At 44.6% G+C, this 21684-nt stretch overlaps 1 protein-coding gene across 5 annotated transcripts; it reads left to right on the top strand.

The window, feature by feature from the left end:
- Positions 1 to 72: 72 nt before the first annotated feature.
- On the top strand, positions 73 to 21593 carry LOC122614943 (PH and SEC7 domain-containing protein). 5 transcript variants are annotated; one of them, XM_043789720.1, is made up of 8 exons: positions 12067 to 12481; positions 15044 to 15432; positions 15755 to 16146; positions 16261 to 16389; positions 16612 to 17018; positions 17465 to 18254; positions 18402 to 20654; positions 20720 to 21593. In XM_043789720.1, exons 1-8 carry the CDS (start codon positions 12067 to 12069, stop codon positions 21357 to 21359), a joined length of 5415 nt encoding a protein of 1804 aa, XP_043645655.1. In that variant the 3' UTR covers positions 21360 to 21593. The 5 variants fall into 5 exon arrangements, with proteins under 5 accessions (XP_043645651.1, XP_043645655.1, XP_043645653.1 ...); XM_043789718.1 differs by having other exon boundaries at positions 12067 to 12697; XM_043789716.1 differs by lacking the exons at positions 12067 to 12481; positions 16612 to 17018; positions 17465 to 18254 and adding exons at positions 73 to 735; positions 6228 to 6971.
- The last annotated feature ends 91 nt before the right edge of the window (positions 21594 to 21684 follow it).

Here is a 21684-nt window from a genome sequence, read left to right as displayed (position 1 = left end):
TATAAATAGCCAAGAGTGAGCAACAAGTGTCGCACAAAGGTGGCGATCGATTGGTGGCATCAATTTCAAAACCTGTCGCACCAACAAAGCGCCCACGCAACTCCGGACTTCCTGCCCCTGCGCTCCAGAAATCCGGGCTGTACTACCAACTCCGGGCCGAGCAGCCAGCAAGATTCGGCTCAAACCGGGTTGCCAAAAAATATGCATGATATAAATTCACTTTTTTCCCCCAACTGGCGCTGCCCGCCGACTGCGCAGTCGCCGCCGACGCAGCGCTGAGCGAAGGTGGAGCGGCTCCGCCGGGTGAGATATGTTCATTCGCTACGCGCTCGTCGAACCGCCGAGACGTTCAAATCGCCGCCGCCTGCGTCGCGGGTGTGAGAAGTTACCTTCCTTGTAAAAACAACAGAGAGAAAACAGAGAATAAATAATAATAAAAATATTCGGAAGAAAACCTGATTTCTTCTAAAAAGTTGCATAAATCACACATTTCGAAATGCACTTTATACAGCCGATCTAAGCAGTTCTTAGTGAAATAAGCTGGCGCCCGAGTTGGTTATACCCAAAGTTTTCGTTTAAACCCTCGCGTATATATGTGCTATTGTGTTATGATATGATATGATGGAGTATGGAGTGAATTAGCCCATCGTTCAGCTGTCTAAGCGGTTTTCATTGAGTGCACATTGCGGAATTTCAATTACTTAGCCACTCGATAGGAAAGGAGTGCACTTCAAGGTAATTTCCAAGCAAACAGTGTACAGGTGAAACAGTAACTCAATTCCCCACGGAATCCGTTGATTTGGAAGCGATAAGTTAAATGCCATATTAATGGCCAATTATTAAGTCACCAGCAACCACATCATCATCATCATCATGAATTGTTCATTAGCTGGTTTTTCAGTATCGATAAGGTAAACATACGAGCGCAAATACATAGCAGAGGAAATAGGCGTAGACCTGGCTATAGAAAAGTAAACCAAACTTTGTTTAAACAATTAACTGGTTCTCGAGCAGGGATCGTATATGTATCATAACAAAGATGGGAAAAACATAGTTCATTCCGTTGATTGGTAGATGAGGTGTTACAATATCTATTGTAAGCAGTTGGAAAACTTGGGTGCTATGAAATGTAAATTTAATTAGGTAATTACCTCTAGCTTTTGCTTCCCTTATAATCTTCTGGTTTTTGACTCACTATGTAAATATACGCAATATATTCACTGAATATATTTTCTAGACATGCTTATCTCATTCTTGGTTTCAACTTATCGTAGAAGAGCTCAGTAAATATTGAAATCTAGCTATTAAACAAATGCGCAAAATATCCACAAATTTATGAAGCACTCGAACCGAAATCTCCTTGAGTTCCCATGGTATATCCAAGGCTCATATTATGTTTACATCTTGATATTCCAAACCCCCTCCCCACCGAAAAGATAAGGTTCTCCTTTTTTTTCCGATTTTCGCCCAGTATTATGTATTTTATCTAGCAGATAAGATATGACCGCGCACATACGAGTATATGTATCTCTAGGTTATATGGCACTCTTGCTCCAATTTCGCGCAGAAACTTTTGATTTGTCCGCAGTTTTGATGGGTTTCTTTATTTGGTCAAAAGTTGGCATGCAATGGGGCAATCAATGGGGCAGCACCCTTTCACACAAATTGCCCCTCGTATGTATCCCCATGCTCGGTCAGATAAAAAGTTTGGAGCTACTCGCATGTGCATTTCTTGCCATGGCAACCTGGCCACCGCCAGCCGGTCACAACAAGTCCACCACCAGCAACACCACATCCACCACTCCGGCCGGAGTTGTTTGCCACCCAACAACAAGAATGGCAATGCCAAGCCGGTCCACCCGGGCAACCCCCTGTCCACCAGGGACATTGGTTCCGGCGAGTGGCCAGCTGGGCGCGGCTTTAATGTCTGGCGTCATTACACCATTTATAGCCCATGTTTTCCTAGAACTTTCGCTGCTCCTTTCGGTGTTTAATCGATAATGCCGAATCGGCGTAGGAAAGCCTGGATTTCCCATTTTCATGGCTGCTGGTTGCCCACTGAGCGTCTGCCATTTGTGTGCTAATTGCAGATCGGGGCCAAGTAACTGATTTATGGGGGCAGCACTAGGAGGCTTCACTGTGGAGTCGCTGGCCCAGTCCACTGTTTACCATTTGCTTGGAGCTCGTTAAGTTTGCTGTTAGTTTTCGTTCGGAATTTCGCGACGCAGTTGGGAACCTAAACCCAAAGGTGTTGACTTTGCTGGTGAATATCTGATAAATTGCTTATGCTAAAAGATCAACAAAGTACAAGTCAAACAATCGAAAGCTTTTAAATCTATGTAGAGTTGAGCATAGAATTTTTATTATAGTTAACTGACCTAAGATCGATACTATTTATATGTATGGAGCTACACAATTTTTGAAGTTCGTCTATCTAAAGTGCATACCCGTTCTGCCCAAGTTTATGAACAATCGGACTATCCAAGCCTGCAATTAATTTATTAGTGTTCCCTTCACTTTTATAATCCCCCCATTTATTTCCAAGCAACAAGCGCAAATCTAGGGAGTATTTCACAGTCGGTGAGCTATTTGCCATGCATACTTGCAACGCTCCAAAAAGTCCAATAAACGGCAATCACAAGTGGCAGCAGCAAATGCTTTTCCATTGCTTTTGGCGATGGCAAAAGATTTGCATAAAACGTAGATACATCTGTATATCTGTATCCGTACTAATGTGTGTAAGTACACACCGCAATTAACATCAAACTCGAGTACTTTACATGCGAGTATTATTGACAAAGTGCCTCGTTCTCGTACGGGGCTCTAATTTGAAATTGAGATCCGAACACGCCTCTGGAAATGTGCCTCGTTTTGTTTCAAGATTCTGGGTAACCTTCGCGCGATCCCCAGAGACTGTAGACTGTAGAGCGTAGACTGTAGACTGGAGTGACGTGTTGACGACTTCTAAGCGGACTCACCAAGCTCAGATGATTGGCAAATGACATCAGCGCGGCTAACGAAGCACAAGTCCGAGCAAACCGACTGTGACTACAGTTCATGGCTTTCTTCTCGCCCAGCGAAAGCTTTGAAATTGGCCAAAAACGGCTTCATTAATTATGGAAACCAGCGAATCCAACGATTATCATCTGTGGTTAATCGGTTTCTGGTAATTTGAGTGCAACCTCCATGCTAATAGTGCGGTTTTTTGGGGTGGCACTGGTCGGTTTCACATTTCCCCGCTTACAATCAATAAGTCAAGTTGTTAAAGTGCTGACAAATTGCTTGACAATGCAGCTGCAGAGGGAGAAAAACAACTCTAATTGATTCCGCTGAAAGGCAAATGCTCATGTCGATCGATTAACTCAATTAGCCAATGAATCGAATGCCAATGCTATGCAAATAGCTATATCTACTTTACATTATAGTGAAAACAGTGGTAAAATACGCCATTATACAAGGAATTATTGTCTAGTTGCACTTAATGTGAGTGCTGATAAATCAGTCTTAATTTGTGAAGAAAATGTAACGTTCTTTAAATAAATATAGTAAATTTATTTCAAAAGTGAAGTTCAAATATTTCTGTTCTATGTATAAGTGTTTCTCACCAGTTTCACCCCCTACTGCTTTATATTTCTTAGTTAAATATTTGTATCTTATAAATGAAAGGAAGAATGTGTATCTTTTGGGAGGATCAACATTTGTTGACTCTCTTGCAATACCACTTATCAAACAACAACTGATAAAGCCGGAGTGAGAAGGACAGCACACATGTTCGATAAGGAGTACCCCCACTCCAATTCCAGAGCCAGAGATCTGTGTAAACCGACACCTCTGGAATCCCAAGCGACCTTCACTCACTCCGGTGCCTTGCATCTGTTACTGTGCCAAATCGAAAGTGATGCAGAATGCAGTATACAAGTAGTATGTATACATATGCGAGTATATATATTTATATAGAAGAGTGCGTTTGTCGCAGCCACTTTGAAGGTGAGCCTGTCCAAATGGAACGACAGTGCTGCACTTGTTAGGCCCCAGACTTGGGGAACTTTTAGACTCGAAGGCGGCTTGCGACAGCTGTCACGGCTGTGGACAAATTCCGAAGTGGAAACCCAAGACGGGGCATTTGTTTACCAGCCCCACTGGTTCAATGCTCTCGTTCTGGCTTAGAACCTTTTTGCAGCAGAAGTGTGCTAATTTCGCAACTAGTGATTATGCCAAAACTTGGGCCAAGAAACTCCCATCACTTTGTCATCATTTAAATTTGAGTGTGTGAGCATTGGGCTTGAAATGCTAAAAAGCGTGGGAGCTGCATATTTGATATACATATACGTATATGAAGTAAGATCAAGATAAAGTTCGTCAACGTCGTGGAATGACATGAGTGGGTGGCGAAAAAGATGATGATGAAGATGATAATTTGGCTGGGATAATAATAAATACATAAATTAGCTTTATATGGAAACCAGTTTGAAAGACTCACAGCACGACTGTGGTTTTTGGTTATTTTTTCCTTTTAATTCACTTATATCTTAATGTTGCTCAAAGGCACTCTTAACTCATGTATAAGCACGGAACACCAATAACTGAAATCTCAAATGGCATTACTCATTTGATTTTCCGGATGGATTCCGAGCACGTCCTCCATCAGCTCAGCAGCCCTATCCCAATATGGTCGATATGACTGCTCCGAGTCACTTCATATGCATGAGAAAGTATCGAAGCTGGAGGGAGGGCGCGGCAAACCTTTCAACTCGAATTATGCACAATAATCTTACATAAATCTTGAGGCCTTATCTACGCATAGAAACTGGTAAATTGTTCGGGGCTCGGATGGAGTGGCGGGGCATAAATTAGTTTGGGAACATGGAAATATCCAAACGAGTTTATCGCCTCAAGTGAGCCCAGCAATTACACAACAACAAACTTGTTCTATATTCTCGTAGCACATAGCGTCTGTCGACGTCTATTAAGATTTATAGATTTAGTTGTCGCCTAACATAGATATCGACAAGCGTGTCATTAGATTAGTTTATCTGCGGATATAGAAAGACATCTTCAGGTCTGAAAATATCGTTTGGCTAGTGTGGGTTGGATTGTTAGCTTAGTATAATGACTATTTGATTACTAATGAATTGGTGATTATAATGGGTTTGGCCTTCGCCAGTTCTAATAGTACTAATGAGCATGGCTTGCAGATCTTTGATTATTGCCACAAAATCATTTTATGTATAGCTTTTCTTTGGGTTCACATCTTAACTGATGTAGCAAGTGAACCCGAATAAAAAGTTTCACTCTCAACACTTTTAGTGTGCGATATTCTTTTGTATCTGAAAGATTGCCAAACTTGTGGGAGAGATGCACGCACACAAAAGATCTTCAATTGCTTTTAATGCTCACTTTCATTCCGCAATTAAGAGAGGCTGTGAAAAAGTTTGGTTCTCGCGGTTTTGTAGATTTTCAGTCTCGTTTCAACTGCGCAACAAAGCGGGAGATCTCCCATTGAAAGCGAATTTTTGTGGCTGAAACGAAAAGTTAACGGTAATTAAGTGGCCTATTAGGAAAAACTATTCAATCACCCTTTCTCTCACTCCGTTTCCCCCTTTTTTCTGCTGCGATTGCGTGAGCCAAGCCCCAAAAGCCAAATGGCGAAAAAACAGTTCGTGAATTCGCAATCTAAGTTTAGCTGATTTCATCATATTCTCTGCTTTGCGTATCCATTAGATACACGCTCCTGCAGTTCCCTGTGTTTCGACGTGGATATTTGCAAATTAGCTAATGTGCGCTTAGCCTCATTGGTGAATGTTTGTCTGGTATTTCGAATTTTGTTTGAACGTCACATTTGGAGAAGAAGTAGTAATGAGTAGGTATACAATTCTGATTTGTGTTGGTTTTTAAAAGCAGCTCATTTCCACAGAACAGGAAAAATAGTCAAACAGCTTACAAAACTTAAAAAACTGGTCTACTAAACAAAAGAAGAACTATCAACTTAATTGTTAAGTCATCAGTTTTATTTATTTTATGAATGTATAAATAAAATTCATGTAATATCAAACGTCACAATTGTATACACACGTGGATTTTAAATTAGGCTAGTTTCCTCAATAAAAAAAGATGTATCTATTAAATTTTTAAGCTAAGATACATAACCTGTTGGATTATAACGAAATATCTATCATACACTGCCAAAACTCACTTTAAATTCATATCTCACGCTCTGACCTTTGCAGATATTCGTAAAAACCGACGACAACGAACTCTGAAAAGGGTAGAAGGGGAAACCCAGCGCCGAACTCCAATTGCAACTTTCGGATACATCCAACAGCAATTGCAGACCCAAAATTATATGCCAGCCGCCGCATTTCCATAGGATTTTGGTGGAAACTTGCGACTAACAAAGCGAATTTCAAATGTGAACCAATCATACAATAAAACGCAGAAACCAAAAAATTAAAAAAAAAAAATCGCTCAAAAAAATAGCGTGCATAGAAAAAAGATATTGTGAAAACAACAAAAGATACATTAGGCAAAAGTGTTTCCAAAGCCTTTTTGTATGCTTTTTTGAAAGTGCAGTGAAAACGAAATATGATTAATTAGCAATGCGGCAAAATCATTAATGAATATTAAGTAAAGCACCAGCAAAACACGAACAAAACGGGAAAAGCTACAAAAAACACTTCAACTTGCATGTGGAGCAAACGAGAGTTTGGCGCGCTTTTAAACGCCCGCGACTAAAGACGCGTTCGCGGTTTTCTCCACCCAAACTTGCTCAACTAGCGGAAGATATATAACCAAATTAAAAGCAAGTTAGTTGCATAAATTGCGGAGGATGGCCACCTCGGAGCAGAGCAGGAGGCCCCTGGAGCCGATCTTCATCGCCACCCCGCCGCCCACTCCCCTGCTCCACCACCACAGCTCCATAACGCGCACCACCACCCCCCGCGAAATGCCCACCATGTACCACTTCGATTTCGGTAAGCCAATCTCAAGCACTTTGGCCACAATTACAATTACAGCTGTAAGCAGGGCCAGCGTTAGGAGCTTGTCAATCGATATCCCACACAAAAAAACATAGACTATCCTTCCACTGAAAGAAATTAATTATAATTGTATTATTTAAAAGATATCTGGTTCGAGTCCCTAGAGAGTCGATAGAAATCTATTTCACATTCCAAACGCTAGTAAATTATTATTCAGATACAAATATGATGTAAAGCTAGTAAATTAGATTTTCCAGTGCACTTGGGAAAAATGCATACAATGTGAATGCAAACAATGTGCGGCTAATTCAAAATACTCGAAAAACTCATGCCACTTCCGCGCAGGCGCACAACAAAAAAATCCCCGAAAAGCACTTGGCATGCAGCCCCAGGCTAAGAAACTCCAGCTGTGTTAGAGGAAGTGTTTAGGAAACCACTTAAAGCCAATAACCAAGTGGAGAGGGCGCCGATTTGAATTTATAATGAACTCAATAAAGCATGAAGTCACTTTTTATGACCAACTGAGCATGGTATGCCAATGGAAAATCAAAGAACAAAGGTTGTTAACATTTTTGTTAGGACCATAAAAATATGCAGTGTCAAAGCTCTCAAGGGATTTTCCGGCGGATATAGATAACAATAGAAAAATTAATATACAAATATAGAAATAAAAAAAATAAAAATTGATAATGAAAACGAAACATTAATCATTATAAGGAGGATGTGAAAAACAGGAAAAAACCCTATAAAAAAAGCAGCTTTTAATAAAAGAATCCGCTTGAATAAAACAAAACGCCAGCTTTCTATCACCCAAAGTAGCCGAGATGACATCAGTTATTATTGCAAATACTTTATAGTATTTTTTTTTCTATTGCAAAAATGAGCAAAACGCACAAAAAGCTTTCAACCAAATCAAACACTGAAAACGTGGAAGGCATTTAAAAATCGAAAACAAACACAGCAAACAGAAGCCAAGCAATTGACAACGCCACCAAATGACATATCTATGTCAATTTCCATTTGCAGTTAGCGGCCAAAGACTCAAAAAAAGAAGAAATACACAAAAAGAATCACATAAGTTTTAATTAAATTAAAGACCAACCCAAAACAAGAAATTCAAGCCAGGTTGGAAGCCAGAATGTTATTTGCGCAGCAATCGAGAATAATTCAATTAAAGTTTGACAGAAGCAAAAAGCTTAGCTCGGGTTATAGCCCATATTTATATGGCAGATAAATATGCCAACTGCCTGACAGAAATCGGGCGTTGCGACCGATTTCAAGTCGGTTTTAGCCATGTCAGTCACGTCTGGCCGGCAGATTTGCGTGCCAGTTTTAACAAGTTACCCACCGATAATGCTAATAAATAAGTACGAAAAACTATTCCATTGTCGCCCTACCAACTGACAGTAATGGCCTGCTACTATATACACACCAATATATGTATATATATGGCCTAAACGACTGGCAGTTGACCCACTTCCCTCGGCCCACTCGAAAACACTTCCCTCTCACTGCTAATCCGCTGAATTTCCTTGACATTGAACCACTTTTGGTGGCACAAGCGGCTTATAAGCGGCATGAAGCGAACTTAGAATCAGTTCCAAAGTCAAAATCCCAACCAGTTTTCGTATTGGTATTTCACCCAAAGGTGTTAATTGTGCTTTGCAAAAACCTGTTTTTCAAAATCTCTTGCGAGTCACTTATCCGTAAGGGATGAGTTGTGCCATTGGGTAAATTGGTCATTGATGAATTGCAGCTTTGCAATTAAATGTCCATTTGAAGTGGTCACAAGCATATGGCCACAATTATTTGCACCAAAGAAACAAATTTGAAAACGCTAAAAGCAGGCGAATCAAAATCCAAAAAGCTTGAAAAAGCTTTGAAAAATAGTAGTGAACAGTGTTGCCGTGCTGAAAGTCGACTACTACTTTTATTGTTTGTAGTATTACGTTTGGGAACCTCAAAAAAATATTTTAAATATTCCAGAAATGTTTAGTCTTATATAAGGTAACATATTGTTTATAACAATTAATTTTAATTGCCTCACAAATTAGAAAATCACTTAGTCCCTTTCCAATTTCAATTTAATTTGCTGAATAGAATTGAAAGGCTTAGCGCCTCACAAATGGAATTACTAATCGTTTGGCTTCACTTATCGATCGAAGGTGTTCCAAATCCAATTGGAAATTACCTACCTCAATTAGCGGCCAAATTCTCCTCACACTCCAAAAACAAAAAAAAATGCAAAACAAAAGATGGAAAAGCTGAAAACACACAAAATCGTATTGGATACAAACACAAAAGTATTTCACACTTTCCAAAAGCCAATCAGCACTGCCAACAACAAACAAATCAACTTCAATTTGTTGCAACAACATCGAACTCACCAAGTTACAAACAGAACCGAAGACAGAAACAAAAAAACAATGCAGAAGAAAACTGAACACAGAGGGAAAATTGTGCAATCTGCAAAATGCCTGCGATGGGAACAAACTCAAACTCAAAATAAAAAGGAAAAAAGAAAAACCAAAAACAAGAAAACATTCAGCGCCAATGAACTGAAATGGTTTCATTAGAAGATCGAGGGGCGATAGGGGGACCCAGGGGCAAATGACGACTGGAAGAAATAGAACTTAATTAGTGGAAAATACGACGGCCCTATGCTGTTGATATGTGAAGTGTGTTCTTTGTCTGTCAGAGGGAGATGGAGTATAGCTGGGTTGGAAAGAGAGCGCAGGTGAAGTTTCAGGGGCCATCGAAATGTCGCCAAGTCTATCTATCTATCGAATAAGTCTCTAATACACTAGCACAATATTTATAGAACTTGGGCGCAGATTCCTGTTGAGCAAAAAGATACATCTGAAGTTGGTCTTCGAGTGACTTAAAAGGAGCGTTGTTATATGAAATCATTGTAATCCCTCTACTGCGTTTTCCATGGTTAGAAAGCTACCTTCAAACGAAAAAAGCACTAGTGACGAAAGCAACCTCAACATATTACTAAAAAGTGTTTTATTCCACTGTGAATTGTTTTTGTAGCAGTGCATGGGAAACATAAAGTTTTAAGTTCACTATAAAAATATAGTTCTTCGGTCGTGTCGCCGCCTTGCCCCCAAAACGCCATCCGCACATCATATAGATTCTAGAACTTTGACTATTTATACGCACGCGCCCCTTTTTAAAACCGATTTCCTGAGGGCATGCGGCTGCACCGTGAAAATTGCCAGTGATGCCACAGATAAATCTATGTGCAACAGCTCCCCGTCCACCAAACAGCGACCATATGCAACTGCAACGGATTTTCTATTTTCGTTGGCGCTCTCGAAGCGTGACAATTATAAGAGATTATCCAAGACTCAAAGTCGCGACGCGTGGGCGACCACAAACGATGCCGCCTACATCACCCGAAAACCACCCATTCCACCCACTTCCCCCCACTTCCTCCGCACCAAACATCCTTTGAAAGGGAAGTTGTTGGTTCGATAAACCGGATATAAATATAAACATCATTGGGAATGGGCAGAGCCTCAAGTTCATGACTTGTACTAATAACTCTGCCTGGTTTTTGGCACGTGCAAACTCGAACTTTTGGTCGTATGTCAAGGCAACTTGCATAAGAGAGTTCCACAACCCAGTGACGTCAGCGGATGCTGCAACATATATATGCGTATATATACCGAGATTTATAGCATCAACAAATGGGGATCGTTTGGCCCGAGCAGAGCGATGCTCAAAAGTGCATTCGCATTTCAATTAAAACAGAAACAGCAAAGAGATGGAAAGAAGATACGAATATGGTGAGCTGAATGTAGGCGAAAATCGAATATGGAATGCACTGCAAACGAGTCATTCAGACGGACTATATAATTTCAAGATCAGCCAAACATAGCTTAGCATAAATTACACTTAAGGAAATAAAGGCATTTTAGATAGAGATACCAGTTTATGGTTAGGATCAATGGCATCTTAATAATGAGCAAGGTAAAAAAAGTTCCAGGTGTTGAGTAACCAACTTAAAGAAATGTGTTTAGTTTTATAAATAATAAACACTTATAAAAATATAAAAAAAATATAAACATATAAAAACTACAAGCGTAACGCATATATAACTCCTATAGAAAAAACTTCTATGATTCATAAGCAATTTAAAGCTACTTGGTCTTGAAATGCTTTGTGCCAGTATTTATGAGCATATTTAAGGCCCTAGAACATCCAGACTTTCAGTGCAACGCCACAAACTGATTTCCCCAGCTGTGATGCCCCTGATTTATATAAAGTCCACCGAAAGTGTCTCCAACTCTGCGGCCAGCTGCTTATTTATGTGTAGCGGCTGCAACACCGCATGTTGCTGGGATCGCCAAATGTTGCTGGTGGTGCTGCATCGACGTTGCGACTCCAACTGCAGCTACCTTTTTTGGCACACTTATGCAACAGCGGCAGTGGCAGTAAGTGGATGTTTTTCATGCCCCAAAAGTGGACATAATTGCACATGTGTGTGTGGGGGGACAACACCCAGTCGTGGCACCGATTCCGATTCCCATTCCGAATTCCCATTAGCCCAGGAAATGGGCTCTCTTTGAAGTCGGTTAACTGATTGACTGATGGTCGTGGCGGGTGAGATTTCAATTTGGAACTGGAACTGCTGGCACTGCTGCCACTGCTGGCACTGGGAAATTGGCAGCCATTCTGGCAGAGAGTGAATAATGCCCAAGTAGTCGAGGGTTCAGCAACATTTGACGTCGCCGGCGGCGGCGGCGGCTTTAAATAAATCAGCCGTAAAGACAGCAGAGACCAGCCGCCAGTAGACAACTGAAATCCCGGCGAGAGCGAGGGAGTCGCTACAGAATCGTGGCCTTTGTTAATAGCACCAGCAGCAGCACAAACAACAACACCCACACTCGGGCCAAAACTGGAGTGCAACTATTTATAATGCCGTGCAACATGTTGCTGCGCGAGCTTTGTGCCCGTCGATGTTGCTGCTGCCGTTCAGTTGAGCACGAGAAGCCGGCGCGTGAAGTTCACTCGAAATGCGTTCGAAAGGAGCTTTGTTTACCCATAAGTGAATCGTGATCTAGGTGGAAACCGCCTCACAATGAGCAAGAAAATGTGGCAAAAGATCTTCAAGTCCAAGTCGCAGAAGCCGCAGCCCTTGGCCAAAATCAACAAGCGGCATAGTCGCATTGCTTACGAGGAGTACCAGCAATTAAACGATCTGCTGGCCGGTGAAAAGGGGCAGCTCAGTAGTTTCAGCAACGAAAAGGAAAATGAGCATGAAAATGGAAATGGCAGTGGCGTTGGCGCTGGCTGTGGAAGTGGCAGCATTAACGTTTTCGAGCAGCAGCCGCTGCAAGGTTCTTTCAACTCGTTGCAGTTTAGTGAGGCGCAGCAACAGCAGCAGCCACAAAAATCGCAACAGCAACAGCTGTCAACGTTTTCGCGCGTTCGCAACACATTTTCCATGAAACGCAACAGCAGCAGCAGCAAAAAGCAGGGAAATGCCAAGCCAAGTGAGTCGGATGCAGCATATGCAGCAACAGCAGCAGCAACAGTTGCAACAGCACAAGCAGCAACATCAGCAACATTAACTAATAATGCGCCAGGCAATCAACTGCAACGCGTCTTAATTGTTGTCAATAAGATCGATGTGGCCACTAACTGCCCGACTAACCATTTGCATGCCAATCCTACAGCAACTGCGCCTCCAAATGCAGCATTTAAATCAAGTAATTTCCAGTACAAATTAATAACTAATTTCTGCTTAATGAACCGCTTAGTCTATGGTGAAAGCTGTGTGTAAAATCACAGCCAAATCGCCTGCTGCCCACATCTGTTCCAGTTGTTTAATCTGGCTCCATGGTGACCTCTTGGTTGACTCCTTTCGCTTATCAATTCTCGGCTAGAAAATGATGTCATCTTGGGTTTTCTTTAATATAAAGTACTGAGTAGGTAGTTGTTAGGTTTTCACTTAAAAACTAGGCTTTCGAACTGAATTCAAAAGAAAAGTTGTGATATTTTTTCGAAGTGCAAGCCCGTCTGGTTGCCAGCTTACCCGTTCCGAGGTGCCAAGTCCTCGGTTTTAGTTTCCGCGGCCATACTTCTTGGGTGTCACAGGGTTAAAAGTTCAGAGACTAGCCAAGAACCTGAAAAGTGCCTGGCCTGGGAAACAGGGAAACTGTTTGTATTACACTTTTACCATATTGCACACACAAGAATACATTTATGGGCCCACTGACGTCTTAAGTGGCTTATGGAGATTGCCCAACAACCTGCCGCAAAGACAACGAAATATGGAAATGCCTAAGACCAGACTACTACACCGACTAACCAAATATGAAGATGGGCCAGGGATTGGGCAAGTCGAAATGCCATACTCGACTAGATTTACAGTGGCATTCATCACTCGCCTCAATGGCTTTCAACTTTTGATCTAGTAAACTCTTGACCATTTGAAAGTCCCTGTTCTCCATCGCTCGAGATCTGCTCAAGATCCGATGGGACGTGGAGGCCCTGGTGGTGGTATTTTTAAATATCTCAAGTGGATGCACATAATGCATATATCTCATGTTCGAAGCATCATTAGCACCAGACAGAGGGCCAGATAGATAGCACAACTCACCCACTTCTCAGCGCTGGGGATTATGTTGGAATAATATGAATAGTATGAATAATATGCGTAACACACAACTTTGCATTGATTCAAATGGAAATGAGACATAATGCTCTCAAGATGTTGCGGAAATTCTGCTACTCTTGTGTTGTGCGTGTCGCTGATTGATGTAATCACAATCTGACATGGTAATTGGATTTCCTCCGTCTCTGTGATTAGTGGCCGCCTCCACTGGTGCTTCTAATTATTATTCCCCAATGCCCACTCACAGTAGGGGAAGTTTTTATGGCTCAGTCAAAGAATAGTTCCTCTATCAGTAGTACAGTCGTACTATAAAGATGATAACCTGAAAAGCTTGCTTAAGACTCAGTTGTTTAATGGAAAGCAATGGGAAAATAAGTTTAATAAAGATTTCAGACTACAAGGTGCAGTATAGGTTGTCAAGAAGTTTCAAACAAAACCCGGTCTCGTCGGTTTCATAGCAGAATTGCATACAAAATTGAAAACAAATTGTGAAAACGGATATTTTTACATAAACACTGTAAATTTCTTAGGTATCCTATGTGTTTATTTGGAAATTAAGGTAAATTCACTTAGAGCATAAACAAATTATTGAAAATAGTTCATATAATAAAGTACTGAATCGTGGGCCGACGGTGGCACCTGCCATCCGCGAGATACTGGATACTCGATCTTTGAGATACAATTCCCGCCCACAGGCTAAAAGCGAAAGACTTTTGGCTGAGACCAGCTGCCCAATTTGGACAAAGCTACATTTCATCAGTCTGCGACCAGAAGATTAATAACAATTTATAGGCTGATCGCCAAAGACGAACCGAAATAATAGCTATAAATTATTTGGGGCTGGGACTGCTCCATTGTCTCTGCATTTTTGGTGGATTTATTGGTGGGACAGACAATTTGTCGCCCAAAAAACAATCGACCATGAATCTGCCAGCGGGTGTTTTTCACTTGGCTGCCAGCCATTTTCACTGGGAAAGTGACTGGGCTTTTCCCATTGCCGAACTTTCCCTCTAAAAGCCAAGCCCTTTTGATCTAGATATGGGATCTACTGCCAGCACTACAAAATTAATTTTAAAACAGTATTTAAATTATATTTAAGTATACATATTTAAATTTAAGTAACTTTTGATGTGATAATATTAAATTTACTTCTTGTTAGCTACATCTTCTTACATCTTCTTAGTTTGAAGCTATAATAAGAAGTGTACTTTTCACTGTTGATTGTATGTTGAATATTTGTAGTAATTTACCAGTTTGAACTTCAAGTTTTTAAAATCAACTGCCAGTTGTACTGTTAATTCGTTTAAACTGAGACACACTCCTTTTTCGTACCCCTCAACTCATCTAACAAACATTGCCAAAGTGCTCGTAGCTAACTGAAACCCCGGTCGAAATTCGATTCCCAACTAACATATCCATCCTTTGGACCCATCCACAGCAACAAGCAGCACCACGGATCCCGAGGCGGAAGACTCCAGGCGGGGCGGGGGCGACGAGGGTGAGACGCCCGCCCCGCCGCCACTGACCTCCGGTTCCTCCCTTCCGGTGCCGGAGTACGTGCCCGAGCAGGCCACCCAGCTGACGCCCTGTCCCTGCTGCAGTCGCACCTTCGGCGTGAACGCCCTCCGCAAGCACGTCGTCATCTGCGAGAAGGCCTCCAAGAAGCGCAAGGTCTTCGACTCGTCGCGCCAACGCCGCGATGGAACCGCTCTCTCCACGTACGTGCTGCCCAAGAACTTTGGCCTGCCCAATGCGGAACGCACGGCGGGAGTACCATCTCCTCCGACCACCAGTCGCGAGGCCACGTCCGTAAATGCTGCTCCAGAGGTTAGTATGTCTCTCTGAAAATACTTAAAATCTAGATAAAGGAATATATGTTTACGGCAGTTAAATCTTTAAATATAAAGAAGATTTAGTTTCATAAGGAAATTTTCATTATTTACATAATATTTAATATTTATTTATTTTATTTAGTGGTTTATATGTGTTTACCTAATATTACCAATTAATATCTTATGGTTTGTGCACACAATATTATCAGCAACTAAAACAAACCAGCTTCTTCGGCAAATATTCCTTATCTTAGTCTGTAGATAAGACTTAATAAAGATTTGTTCCAACTACTAAGTATGTTTTATACCGATTCCAGCCAGTAAACTCGCCACAGCCAGTGCGTCGAAAGTCGCAAACGGAGATGGTGCGCTCCACTGCCCGAGCCTCCATGCGCAAGGCAGCATCCACACTTTCATCCAACTCGGCACCGGAGGCTCCAGCTGTGGCACCTGCTGCTCCCGCTGCTGCAGCTGCTCCGGCAGCTCCACTCGTCCGTGAACGATCGCTGGCCAAGCGGATCAAGGGACCTGCCTGCGATCGTTGTCCCCACTGCGAACGTAGCTTTAATCCGAAGGCCTTTGATCGCCACGTGGAGTGGTGTAAGGAGAAGGCCATCCAGGCCACCATGAAGTCCACCAACACCCAGGAGACCAGCAAGGCCAAGGAGCGCCTGGAGGCCAGGAAGCAGTACAGGCCGCCCAATCTGAAGTAAGCCTGGATTTAGTTGACACTCTGTGATCTTTCTAATTAACACACGTTTTTTGTTTTCTTTCTCGTTTCAATTTATTTTATCGCCATTCAATTGACCGCGATGTTTGACAGGACCAAGAGATCCCTGGCCAGAGATAAGTACTCCGGTAACCACGAGGATCTTCTGGATGCTGGTGAGATCACGGTACCTAAGCCAAACCTGATGTCCCTTTCGATGACGTCGTCCGTGCACAGTGATAAGTGAGTAGAAGGCTTTCGGAATCCATAGATCTCTTTTAGATAGGTAGTCCTAACCCCCGTTGCTCTTCTGGCGTTATCTTAGTCGTCCTTGATTAATCCCGTAAAGCGTAACCGTAATCGTAAACTTTTGATAGCAATTGATTGCCACCGTCGTGTAGTCTCAACACACCGTAGTTAGTCCTTCGATCAGCGATCTTCACTCATCCCCAAAATGATCCTCAGCCCGCAAGCCCAAGTCACCAGATCAAGAGCTTCGGAGAAAGCCGGAGGTCGTGCCAAACCAAACTCCACGGTGACCCACAACCAAGTGAACCTGTACATGGCCAACCATGAGGATCCACCATCCTCGCCGCCGCCCAGGGAACGCGTTGAACTGCGTCGTTCCAAGCGCACCCAGCGGGAATCATGCACCGAAATTGACGAAGCCATGGAGCGACTCAGGCGGAACGCCAGTGGAGATGCTCTCCAGTTGGCCAAGCTCGATTGCGTGGAGGCGCCAGTTCTCCAACCACCTAGACGCCGCAAGAGTGGGCCCAAAACGGATAAAGTAGATGCGGTTGAAAAGCAGATCTGCCTTCCCCAAGTCAGCATGACATTCGACGAGCTCAATGGGTTAATCAAGCGCAAAGGTATGGATTGAACTTCTGATTTGGTATTCACCAATCCCTACGTGTGCTGCCCACTGTAAGTGGCATGCAGTTCTCCAATTAAACACTGAAACACTGATGCATTTAAGATCTAAGAACCCGGAACCATTTCATGATCGTTAATTAGTGCGCGCCGCATCGAAGCACTCGAAAGATCAGCGAAGCATTAAGAGCAGGCGTAGTCCAGGTGCAAGTGCCTCCACTTGGGTTTTAATAAGATTAGCAGTCCAAGAAGTCGGGGGTATCAAAAGAAAAGTATGTGCGGGGAAATAGTCGTGGGGAAAATAGAATAAAGGGCTCTTTAATAACATCAATTTCCTACAGAAAACCACAAAGTAATCCACCGAATTCATTTGGGGAAAACTCTTTATAAAACCTAGTCTAACCCAAGTCACAACCCTCCCATCCTCCATGCTGTTCCAAATCAGGCGGCACGCCCATTTGCAATGTGGATATGGATGAGCGGGGAATCGGTAGTCTGGTCCCCAAGCATCCCTCCACCACATCCCTAGTGCGCCAGGCACGTCGTCGGATTCGCACCAAGGAGAACCCCGACCTGGAGCTGCGTGCCCTGCAATCGTCGTGCTCAGTAATTACCAAAGACGTACAGTATGCTTCGCTGAACTCCAGCCTAGTGCCCATGCAGCGAAAGCAGCCCAAAGTGTACTCCGGATCCGAGGAGGATTCGCCAAGGCCAGAAATCCAGATCAAGCTGGAAGCCGCAGCCATGCGCACAGTATGCCGATCCACAAAGAGATCGGGTCGCTCTTCCCAGGTGATGGCTAACGCGGAGCCAATGCGAGCCTTGCCAATGTCCGATCTAAAGGAAAACTTTGAGACCATTAACCAATCCATGGGGCAAACAGTAGTCCCGAGATTACAGCTGGGAAATGAGCGACAGGACTACGAACCGGAGGAGGACGAAGTGGATAACTATACCAGTGATCAAGAGGAAGATCCTGAAGATGATGACTTTATGGCTCGGGCGGTCAAGCTGATAGAGAGGGTGCGGTCCAGCTCCAGTCCCGTGCCCAATCCTGACCTAGTGGACACCCACAGTGAATATGATGAGGAGCAGCCCGAGGCGGAGCCGGAATTCAAGCTGCCGCCTCTGACCAACCAAAATGGCAACGTCAGTCGCCGTTTGCTCCTGGAGGATGACGAAAATGGTACTATGTATTTCAAGTCGGCACCTAGTGCCAAGCGTCGTTCAAATAGGTTTGTATCCCAAATGAGAGCCAAGTAATCCATCCAATCCTCCCCAGACGACAGCCAGACAGAGCACTAATGGGCGGTTCATCATATCGTACCATACGCATACCATATATCGTGTTTTCCTAACCGTTTGTAATCTTGTTTTAACAGCGGCCTGGGGAACAAATACGATCCCTTCCTCTCGGCCAAGCGGCAGCTGGAGGAGCTTTGCTCACCCAGCACGCCGCCGCCAGAGGAGGAGGTGACCACCACCAAAGCTACCAGAACATTGACACCCATAGCAACCAGCACACCTACAGCCACACCCAGTATCGCGATGACCACTTCATTGACCACGGCAGCCGGCAAACCCGCACAGGTTAACCAAAAGACCACTCCGGCCTCCAATTTCCGACGTACTTCATCGCTGAGAGGACCGCGTCGTACGCCCATGCTAAACAGCCGACCACTGTTTGCCACCAACTATCGCCCCACCATTCAGAGGGGTCTCTCCGATGAGGGTCCCATCTCCACCAACTTCCTAAAGCCCGAGGAGTTCGACGAGATGCCGGTGAGAGCAGCATGCGGCAATGACTTCCACAGCCCAAGAGTCGTGCGCCGGGACACCAGCGCCTCCAACCGAAAGCAACTGCTTAAATTGCCAGTGGGTGGAGCCAGTGAAGCCAGCAACACACCTTCCTCTCCTCAGGCCGCACGCACTGTGGCCAAAACCGACTCCCTGGCTGTGTTCCTCAAGTACGAGCACGAGCTGGAGCAGCTGAATGCCAAGGCGGCTGAGATGGCGGCCGCCAGCCAGTTGATCAGCAAGGAGCAAAAAGACAAGAGCAACACTCTGAGCAAACAGAACTCTGCGAAGAGCTTGGGACACAGCACTCCCACCCAGTTGCCACCATTAACTCCAGCAACCGTGCCAGTTTCGCCCGGTTTGGTTAAAGAGGTCAACTATCCACCGGTGGCCACTCCCCTTCGATTGGAGCCCATCAGCAAGGCGGCGAAGAGCTCTCCAGCTCCGCTGACGCCCATCAAGCTGGAAAGCATCTTTGGACCCAGGAGAGAAACGGGTCTGGGGTCGTCGGGATCGGGCTCTGTGGCAAGCGACTACATAGATCCCAAGCTGATAAACGCCTTTGATAATCTGCATGTAAACAGTGGGATATCCTCGGATGCCAGCTCCACGCCCCAGCAGTTGTCCCAGGCGCGGAGCCGGAGTAGCTCCCAATCCACCATCACCCACGAACGAAGGCAATCCGGCGAGGCCAGGAACCTGCTGAAGCGGAAGATGCGATTGGGACGCAACCAGTTTCTGTACGATGCCTCGCCAGAGGATGCGGATGCTTCATCGGGCTGTTCGGCAGACGATGAGGCCAACCGCTCGTCCATGGAGTACGACGAGCAGTGCTGGCAGCAACAGCAGAAACAGCTACTGGCGAATCCGTTGCCGCTGGTCATGCCCATGGAGCACAACGCCATGCCCACCTTCGATGATTTTGACTTTGAGGAGTTCCTCTCCTCATTCGAGAACGAGAATGACGACGAGCAATTCCCGCTGTTCAAGGACTGTCGCGAGTTCCTCATGAATCGCTCGACGAGCAGACAACGCTCGTTCCAGAAAGCGACTTCGACGCAACAGACGACAGCCACACAGATCACACCACTCAGTCTCCACCAGTCCAAGATTAAAGACAATCACGCCCACAGGTCTGATACAAAAATGCCCGAGGACAAACTGCAACGGCAGCAGTCGAATGCCTCAAGTGCCAGCAGCCAGGAGGAGAAGAGCCGCCTGGAGATGGAGAAACGGTCAGTCGACGAGGATCAAAAGAAGCGAGAGATTTTCATCAGCATTGAGACGGAGGCCAATGCCCAGGGACGCTCACCCATTTCACCGGACTCACTGCGCCACATGGTGGGCAATGCCCATACGCCCATCGAAGTCCTGCACATTGAAAACGGAAACGAGCCGGAGCACGCCAGGTTTAGCAAGATCAGCGACACGGAGGACGCCAGTGATGAGCCCAGGGATCGGGCCAGCCAATCCACCAACCGGCTGTCCCCATCCTCGAGCGGCTCCGCACTGGCGCCCAACGTGCAGCTGAACAATGCCAAGAATCTGATCCAGAAGATGCATAGCGATTTCCGGCAAATGGGCGAGGAGGCGAGTGCCTCCATGCGGCGCCAGCTTATCGGAAGCAGCGCCGGACGAGGCGAGGAACAGCAGCGCTCCAGCAGTGTGCTCCCTGCTTCGAATCCACCGCACCAGGTTGCGGCCAACTCGCCAATGACTCCATCACAGTCGGCGGACTCAGATGAGCTAAGCAGCCTCGATGGCTATCCCATGTCCTCGTCGCAGGGTTCACGTCGCGGAGCCAGCTCCAAGCTGAGCTCGGATTCAGCATACGGCAGGTAAGGTTTTCTGAAAATTATAATAGGCAATGTATTGATATTGATATACCTATAACCACTTACAGCAGCAACTCACCTTATAGCTTGTCGCGACAACGCTCCTCTGAACTCCAAAGCGGAACACCGCGTTCCCAGGGACTGATGCGTCCACATACGGCCAGTGCCAAGCTGCCCAGCTGCATGATCGATGCCTCCACACAGGCACACACTGAATATGGAACCCTGAAGGCTCGCCAGCGTCTCTTTGCACCAGAATGTGGAAACAATAATGGCTCTGGAGGCGAGTCGTACAGCAGCGGATCCGAACACTCTTCTTTTGCAGCACATCCGAAACAGCAGCAGAGCATCAACTACAGCTATCAACAGCCACTGCAGCAAGAGCAGCAGCAGCAAATGCAGCAACCGCAGATGCAGATGCAGCAAATGAACTGCAACTACAACTACCAGCAAGAGCAGCTACATCAGCAGCAGCAGCAGCAGCAGCAGCAACAGCAGCAGCAGGCTCATATCCCAGCACAAACAGCTTACAACACTAACAACAACAATGTACCGATGACACCCACCACATCCGAGCAATCACTGATGAGCAACTCGTCCATGAGCTCAAGTAAGAAGTCCAATTACTGCTACGAATGTGGCTCCAAGTTCATATTCGAGACCGCCAAGTTCTGCATGGATTGCGGCCTAAGGCGTGCTGAACTTTAGATTAACCCCACGTAGCCATTGTTTTCAATAGCTGACTCACCACTCACAAAACACAAAGTCCTAAAAAACCGAAAAATGAACACTGGACCGTAATGAAGACGACCTCCTGGATCGGTTTTGGGATCTTAAATATACCAAATGTAGTTGTTAAACGCAAGCAGTTTTGCGGAGAGCGCTAACACCGCTTATATACAAATAATACGAATAATATATATTTTAATACGAACCAAATCAGAGCAAAACAAAGGTTTTATGTCGAACAAACTTTAATTAATCGAACTAAACTTGGCATTTCTATCTTAAACATTTTTCTCATCTTCAATTG

Source organism: Drosophila teissieri, chromosome 2R, assembly GCF_016746235.2.
Source record: "Drosophila teissieri strain GT53w chromosome 2R, Prin_Dtei_1.1, whole genome shotgun sequence".
Classification (NCBI taxonomy): domain Eukaryota; kingdom Metazoa; phylum Arthropoda; class Insecta; order Diptera; family Drosophilidae; genus Drosophila; species Drosophila teissieri.
This window is presented reverse-complemented; position numbering and strand designations above follow the sequence as displayed.